Raw genomic sequence first — 8,981 nt, 5'->3', positions numbered from 1 at the left:
ATGGGGGCTTAATTTCAGCCAGGTCTATCCATGTCCATGCCTTGCACACCACCGCATCCACCCAGCATGGCTGTGGCTACAAGTCACGATGCCGACTGCCGTCTACGAGCGACCCGGACAAGACTCGTTGAGAAGCGAAGGCCTGGATTGGCGACTCGCAGCATCGCCACGTTCCCGCCACACATGATCTCGTGTAACTCATTGCTTGGGGCGGGGTGCTTCCACCTTCCTCTTGTGAAGGGTAGGAAGGGGCGATCTCTCCGTCCCTCCGCGTCCACCCCTTCCCTAATTGGCGTAGACGTTCTCGGGGTCATCGTACTCCGTCAACTCGATGTCCTTGTTCGCGCAATTGTGCAGCGCGCTGAGCCCGCCGTCCCTCCTCAGCACCCCCTGCACGGCGGACAGCTCCCGCCAGCGCGCCTCCACCTGGCGTCGGCCCTTCTCGTCCGCCGTGCCCTCGAAGGCGGCGCGCACGTGGAGGAGCACGGCGCGGCTCTGTTGTTCGGCGAGGGCGCGCGCCAGAGAGTCCACCTCGTCGGCGAACACGCGGCGCTCCACGGCGCGGTAGCGCGCCACGAAGCTCGCCTCGCGCTCGCTCGTCGGCGACTTGCACCGGAGGATGCAGACGGTGAGCGCCGCCAACACGAGGAGCCCGGCGAGGAGGCCCAGACCCACGAGCTGAAGGGGGGGGGGGGGTGGCCGCGACGGTGACGGATTCCGTGTTAGGTTTCGCGGCGGTGGCGCCCGTCAGCGCGAAACGTCGACGGGCGTTGCGCCCCAAGAACAAAACTCGCGCGATAGTTGCGTCACACCGCATAGCCACGCACATGCACACACACAACCCACACACACACAACCCACACACACACACAACCCACACACACACACAACCCACACACAACCCACTCACACAACCCACACACACATAACCCACACACAACCCACACACAACCCACACACACACACAACCCACACACACACAACCCACACACAACCCACACACAACCCACACACAACCCACACACACACACAACCCACACACACAACCCACACACACACAACCCACACACACACACAACCCACACACACAACCCACACACACAACCCACACACACATAACCCACACACACATAACCCACACACACACAACCCACACACAACCCACACACACAACCCACACACACACAACCCACACACACACACAACCCACACACACACACAACCCACACACACAACCCACACACACATAACCCACACACACATAACCCACACACACACAACCCACACACACACAACCCACACACACACAACCCACACACACAACCCACACACACATAACCCACACACACACACAACCCACACACACACACAACCCACACACACAACCCACACACACACACAACCCACACACACACAACCCACACACACACAACCCACACACACAACCCACACACACACAACCCACACACACACACAACCCACACACACACACAACCCACACACACAACCCACACACACACAACCCACACACACATAACCCACACACACACAACCCACACACAACCCACACACACACACAACCCACACACACACAACCCACACACACACAACCCACACACACACAACCCACACACACAACCCACACACACACAGAACCCACACACACACAACCCACACACAACCCACACACAACCCACACACAACCCACACACACACACAACCCACACACACACAACCCACACACAACCCACACACAACCCACACACAACCCACACACACACACAACCCACACACACAACCTACACACACACAACCCACACACACACAACCCACACACACACACAACCCACACACACAACCCACACACACATAACCCACACACACACACAACCCACACACACACACAACCCACACACACAACCCACACACACACACAACCCACACACACACAACCCACACACACACAACCCACACACACAACCCACACACACACAACCCACACACACACACAACCCACACACACACACAACCCACACACACAACCCACACACACACAACCCACACACACATAACCCACACACACACAACCCACACACAACCCACACACACACACAACCCACACACACACAACCCACACACACACAACCCACACACACACAACCCACACACACAACCCACACACACACAGAACCCACACACACACAACCCACACACAACCCACACACAACCCACACACAACCCACACACACACACAACCCACACACACACAACCCACACACAACCCACAAACAACCCACACACAACCCACACACACAACCCACACACACACAACCCACACACACACAACCCACACACAACCCACACACAACCCACACACAACCCACACACACACACAACCCACACACACAACCCACACACACACAACCCACACACACACAACCCACACACACACACAACCCACACACACATAACCCACACACACATAACCCACACACACACAACCCACACACAACCCACACACACAACCCACACACACACAACCCACACACACACACAACCCACACACACACACAACCCACACACACAACCCACACACACATAACCCACACACACATAACCCACACACACACAACCCACACACACACAACCCACACACACACAACCCACACACACAACCCACACACACATAACCCACACACACACACAACCCACACACACACACAACCCACACACACAACCCACACACACACACAACCCACACACACACAACCCACACACACAACCCACACACACACAACCCACACACACACACAACCCACACACACACGCAACCCACACACACAACCCACACACACACAACCCACACACACATAACCCCCACACACACAACCCACACACAACCCACACACACACACAACCCACACACACACAACCCACACACACACAACCCACACACACACAACCCACACACACAACCCACACACACACAGAACCCACACACACAACCCATACGCACGCACGGCTCACATGCACAATCACACGCGCATCTTTAACAGATTTCCCCGTACGGCATTGATATTTAGGTGTATGAAGGAGATGTGCGCTACCGCCTGTCGATGTTAATGGTTACACCAGTGGTGAGTGGGAGGGTGAGTGGGTGGGTGGATGAGTGGATGAGTCGGTGGGTGGGTGAGTCGGTGGGTGGGTGGGTGGGTGAGTGGGTGAGTGGATGAGTCGGTGGATGGGTGAGTCGGTGGGTGGGTGGGTGGGTGAGTGGGTGAGTGGATGGGTGGGTGGGTGAGTGGGTGGGTGGGTGAGTGGGTGGGTGAGTGGATGGGTGGGTGGGTGAGTGAGTGGGTGAGTGGATGGGTGGGTGAGTGGTTGGGTGAGTGGGTGGGTGAGTGGGTGGGTGAGTGGATGGGTGGGTGAGTGAGTGGGTGAGTGGATGGGTGGGTGAGTGGTTGGCTGAGTGGATGGGTGGGTGAGTGGATGGGTGGGTGAGTGGTTGGGTGAGTGGATGGGTGGGTGAGTGGTTGGGTGAGTGGATGGGTGGGTGAGTGGGTGGGTGAGTGAATGAGTGCGTGAGTTGATGGTGAAACTAGTGGTGAGTGGGTGAGTGGGTGGGTGAGTGGGTGGGTGAGTGGATGAGTGCGTGAGTTGATGGTGAAACCAGTGGTGAGTGGGTGGGTGAGTGGATGGGTGGGTGAGTGGGTGGGTGAGTGGGTGGGTGGGTGAGTGGGTGGGTGAGTGGATGGGTCGGTGATTGGGTGGGTGAGTGGATGGGTGCGTGAGTTGATGGTGAAACCAGTGGTGAGTGGGTGGGTGAATGGATGGGTGGGTGAGTGGGTGGGTGAGTGGATGGGTGGGTGAGTGGGTGGGTTGGTGGGTGAGTGGATGGGTGCGTGAGTTGATGGTTATACCAGTGGTGAGTGGGTGGGTGGGTGAGTGGATCGGTGGGTGAGTGGTTGGGTGAGTGGGTGGGTGAGTGGATGGGTACGTGAGTTGATGGTGAAACCATTGGTGAGTGGGTGGGTGAGTGGGTGCCGGGATGAGTGGGCGAGCGAGCTGATGGCACCACCAGTATCTGCGAGGAGGAATGTCAAAGCCAGGAGGTGCGACGTTTGGGTCTCGAACGAGGTGGGAGACGACAAGACGAGGCCGCGGCTGGTGCGAGTTGCCGAGTTGCCTCAAACACGACGCATGCCGCGGCACTCTGGGCGAAATGGACGCCGTCAATTCGAATCCAGATACAATGCACAATCATCTTCTTGGTTCTTTCGGTAAAGTCACGTAGAAGGGAAATAATAAAATAATAATAAAACATAATAAAATACAATTCTCACGACGTTTCGGCCACAACGCAAGCAGCCGTCCTTGCGTTGTGGCCGAAACGTCGTGATAATTGTATTTTATTGTTTTATTTTTATTATTTTATCATTTCCCTTCTACGTGACTTTACCGAAAGAACCAAGACGATGAATCCCTGCAGTCACGAAAGCCTTAAATCGAAATGCACAATCAGTGGAGCAGAGCCGTAAATACCAAAGCATGCCGTTATCAGCACCTGGCAGTTCTCAGCACCGCAGTGCTTTATGGTTCGGGCAGAACGAGGTATGTGCGTGTTGGTTACTCTTTAACGCGTTGCGAGTTCAATTTGTGAAATAACTCGGGCAGAATTTGTTCCAGAAACTGAAGACTTTGACCTCCTTTCCAATATCGATCGAACTCACGGCCTCCTGTACACCAGGCGAGGTAGTTAACATCTCGCCACCGTGGCACCCCTGATGTGCGCACGCTCGCACGCGTTCTGTCCTGCGGAACTCTGCTTTCCTTGTACGTGCAAAACGCTCCTTACAAAACGTATTGGTCACATGTGCCGATTGCAGGCCTTCCCAACAAAACGAGCCATCCTTATCCATAAGTGTGCGTATCTACGCGCAGTTTGAACTTGTTTCGCACCGTGCTAATCGGAGGTGCGGGCTTAATGTTGAACAGATGGGCGAGGACGTCTATTTCCAGACCAAAAATGAGGTTGACATGAAGAAAGAAGGCAGCCGTCTCTGGTGTGGGTCAATCCGTTTCAGAGACAATGACATAAATGATCAGGGCACGTTTGTTTGCATGTTCACCACAAGTACGTGTGGTTAATGCAGCATTGATGCCTTACATCCTCAACACCTCCTGTTGGATTGCCAGAAAGGATACAAATCTATTCTGATCGTTTCATCAGATATACGTTGAGTCGACTCACCCCACGTTCCTCCCTCGCAATTGATTCGGCGAATAAATTCGTGGGCCGCTTTTGACTTTGCCTATGCCTCGACAGCAGAACAGCGAGTTAAATGTAAATCCACGCCTGCATAAGGATTTTTAAAAATATTTTTTCGTGCGCGATTTCGCGGTCACGTCGGTCGCACTAAATCAGTCTGTCCCTGCTTCAAATTGTTTTTAACACTTCTGAGAATTTTCAACGACACCACGAGAAACGTGGCCTCCGGGCTCTGGAGACTACCTGGAGAAGATTCCAGGCAACGCGTTGATAATGAAGTGGAGACTGTTAGACTTTTTTAAGCTATTAACCTACATTTGTTATCACGTTGCAGTGTATCCTCCGTTATTTTTCCATTAAAAACGATAGTCGCATTTCAGTGTTAAAAAAATGTTGAAGCACCCTGTATATTCATTTCTTAATCGGCTACGGAGATTGAAAAAAAAAAATCTGCACCGATCGTCCGCTTACTCGCATGCGCGCTCAGCACTTGCACACATTTTTGTTTCGTCCAGCAACTGGTTTCCACCGAGCACGAAGTGAAGCGACTCAAGTGACCTTCCCGTACGATCTATCGCATTGGTCAGTGTCCCCCACGGGACATCTGCCCTCGGGCTCAGAGTCTCGCTCGGCTTCCCCCCCCCGCCCAATGCCAACAGCCGCTCAGTGTCTTGTTTTACCTGCGACTCGGAGCGCAGCGAGGCGAGGACCTCGTTGCGGATGCTTGCTTGCCGCAACACGTCGACCGCTTCCAACAGGAGGATTTCCTCGCACGGAAGTTTGTACAGCAGCTCCGCGATGACCTGGTAGTTGAGGCCATTCATGCTGGAGTACTTCCACCAGTCGAAGCCGCTGGTGCTCTGGCCGCACGCGTAGTACACCCCGCTCAGCAGAGCCGCCACGGCCCACGACATCGGGGCCACCAGAGCTCGGGCAAAGACGACGAGAAGAGCTTCGCGCACTCGCGCGCCCGAATCCCTCTCACCGCTCTCGGCGTCGCCCTCGGCCTTTTTCCTGCCGCAGCACGAGCGACACGAGCCTCGGATCGCCCTCCACGTGTCCACCTGCAGGAAGCAGCCGCCGAGAAACAGCAGCGCGCACGGCACGACCACGGCTACGGCCGCTGCCGTGGTGTTGCGGCCCCCGGGTCTGCAGGGGCACACGAAGGCGAGCTCGCCGTACAGCACCTCGCCCACGACGGAGAGGGCCGAGGCGAGGACAGCCCACGCCAGGGTGCTCCGGCGGTCCAGAAAGTCGCACGCGAGCCTCGAGACGCTGAGTGACATTGTCGTCGTTGTCATCGTTGTTGTTGCTGCTGCTGCTGTTGCTGTTGTTGATGCGGCAGCAGCAGTAGCCCTGCTCGCCGATGGGAGCTGTCGGTTGTGCGGAGTGGGATTGTGTGGGTGGGGGGTGGGAGTCGTCTCGGTGAATGTGTGATGGAGAAGCTGCGTGCGGTGGTGGTAACGGTGGTGACGGTGGTGGTGGCGGTGGTGTTGTTGGTAGTGGTGGTGGCGGTGTTGGTGGTGGTGGTGGTGGCGGTGGTGGCGACGGTGTTGGTGGTGATGTTGGTGGTGGTGATGGTGGTGTTGGTATTGGTGGCGGTGTTGGTGGTGGCGACGGTGGCGGCTCAGCTCAGCCTGGCACCAACCGCTCCGCTGCGGCTTCTTTTGTGGAGTTTTAATTGCGGGGCGGAGGCTGCAGGTGTGGGGCGACAACGCGAGGTGGGGTCCGTGGGTGTCACAGTCTCGACCGTGACGACGCCTGCCCTTTCCGTGAAGTGAACCGCGAGAGAAATGACGAAGCAAACCAGGGCCGGCCCGAGGCATAAGCGAACTAAGCGGCTGCTTGGGGCCCCCTGGCCACCAGGGGGCCCCCGAATCGTTTTTTTTTTACAATTAAATAACTTAAACAAGTGAAAACCTCACTGTATTCGTTTATAATATTCGCTATAACATTATAGTGTGACATTTGTGTCAATAATCTTCTAGCACAGATGAGTCTGCGTGGTGGGAGGGGGGCCCCCAAATCAAATTCTGCTTAGGGCCCCCAAGAGGCTCGGGCCGGCACTGAAGCAAACACAACAGAAGGCCACGGAAGATGTCGTTTATTTTACGTTCGATCGCGCAAGTAGAAATGTGTATTGATTTAAAGCTTTCGTGACTGCAGGGATTCATATTCTTGGTTATTTCGGTAAAGTCACGTAGAAGGGAAATAATAAAATAATATAGATATAACACAATAAAAATTCTCACGACGTTTCGACTGCAAGAATTTTTTTTCTTGCTGTGGATTTCACACCTGAAACGTCGTGAGAATGTTTATTGTTTTATATTTACCGAAAGAACCAACAATATGAATATAAATGTGTCGTTAAACCCGCCACCCACCGACACAGACTATTAGTGAGGTTTGTCACGTGAAGGATTCTGGCTGTCGCCTGATGAGGGTGATTGTGATTGCCGGCGAAACGTCGGACTCGAATTGTGGATGTTGTGGGTTTACTCTCCAGCACACCGGTGTGCTGAACTCGTGTAATCAATTAGCATATTGTGTTTACGTGACTAACCTGTTGTAATTGTCTGTGTCGGGTGGTGGCGGCTATGACGACACATTTATATTTACGCGATCTAACCCAGAAAAAAAACCCCTGAATTACGTATATATGTAAAACTTTTTTCGCACCGTACATACAGCACTTATACAAACAAACAAAAAACACTATTTTGATTTTCCAATAACAAAATTATTTTATTTCATCATTTAAATCTTGCCGACAGCCAAACGTCAAGTCGCCAAGCCTCCCCGTTGTGGGTGGGGGCTCCGTGCCCATATTTTTTGTTGTAAAAATAAAAAGGGATATTTCACAACATTTCTATTGACAAGACGTTAGAACGTTGTGCTTAGTCGCAAGGTCGTTTCACCATGACCCCCGGGAGAAAAAAAACTTTGTTACGATAAGCTGCGGGACAACGATCTTTGTACCCCCTTGCAATGGTAGAGCTACGGGTCCAGCCTCCACGATCTGCAGGCGTCTACCCAAGGGCTCGTGGTGGAACGCAAACTCGTGGCTGCTGCACCACCTCACACCTCATTTGAGCACCGAAGACAAAGAGATTGTTAGTGCTGTTCGCCAGGAGCACCTATGAAGGGCCGGCACGGCACACGAGGGGGTGGGTGGCCAGCACCACGCCCGACCGCCTTTGTCTCCCCAGTGGTGATGTTAACACACCGCACCAGGTACTCATTTCAGGCTGAGTCGACCTAGGAGAGGCCCAGGACCGGATCAGGTAATAGTCACTGGTGGTGACCGTGAGCGGGAATCGAACTCGGGTCGCCGGGTTCGTAGCGCAGCGTGCTAACCGCTACACGACCGCTCCTAACCGCGAACACAATCTCATACACACACACTCACACACACTCACATACATACACACACACTCACATACACACACACTTACATACAACAACAACCGCCATTCGCCACTAAGTGGCGGTGACGTCACCACGAGGCTTGTGCCAGGCCATGTGCACCTTGAAGCCACGTGAAGTGTCGAACGCTCGCTGGCAGGAGGTCACGGGGCAGACCCAGCAGGTGCCACGGGTCGACTGACTGAGATAACCGAGATGACTGGCTGATGCACCACCTGTGCCCCCTACTGTGCCAACTTGCTGTGCTTTAGCCACCCGGCGCTCCGCTCGTTGTTGTGAGCGT

The 8,981-nt window shown here is 54.2% G+C and overlaps 1 protein-coding gene across 1 annotated transcript; it reads right to left on the bottom strand.

The window, feature by feature from the left end:
* On the bottom strand, nucleotides 1–6,555 carry LOC144942838 (calcium homeostasis modulator protein 6-like). The gene is made up of 2 exons (XM_078869845.1): nucleotides 5,950–6,555; nucleotides 1–678 (listed from the first exon to the last, which is right to left on the bottom strand). The coding sequence occupies exons 1-2, from the start codon at nucleotides 6,553–6,555 to the stop codon at nucleotides 286–288; spliced, it is 999 nt and encodes a 332-aa protein (XP_078725971.1). The 3' UTR covers nucleotides 1–285.
* Nucleotides 6,556–8,981: the final 2,426 nt, after the last annotated feature.

Source organism: Lampetra fluviatilis, chromosome 28 (assembly GCF_964198595.1).
Source record: "Lampetra fluviatilis chromosome 28, kcLamFluv1.1, whole genome shotgun sequence".
Taxonomy (NCBI): Eukaryota; Metazoa; Chordata; class Hyperoartia; order Petromyzontiformes; family Petromyzontidae; genus Lampetra; species Lampetra fluviatilis.
The sequence above is the reverse complement of the archived record's forward strand: the minus strand, read 5'-3'. Positions and strand labels throughout refer to the sequence as shown.

What these genes read in the sequence shown, in the direction of transcription:
- LOC144942838 (XM_078869845.1), bottom strand. Translation starts at nt 6,555, where the DNA reads ATGTCACTCAGCGTCTCGAGGCTCGCGTGCGACTTTCTGGACCGCCGG. An exon ending in CGCTGCGCTCCGAGTCGCAG is followed by an intron (nt 679 to 5,949) that starts GTAAAACAAGAC and finishes CCCCCCCTTCAG; the next exon opens with CTCGTGGGTCTGGGCCTCCT.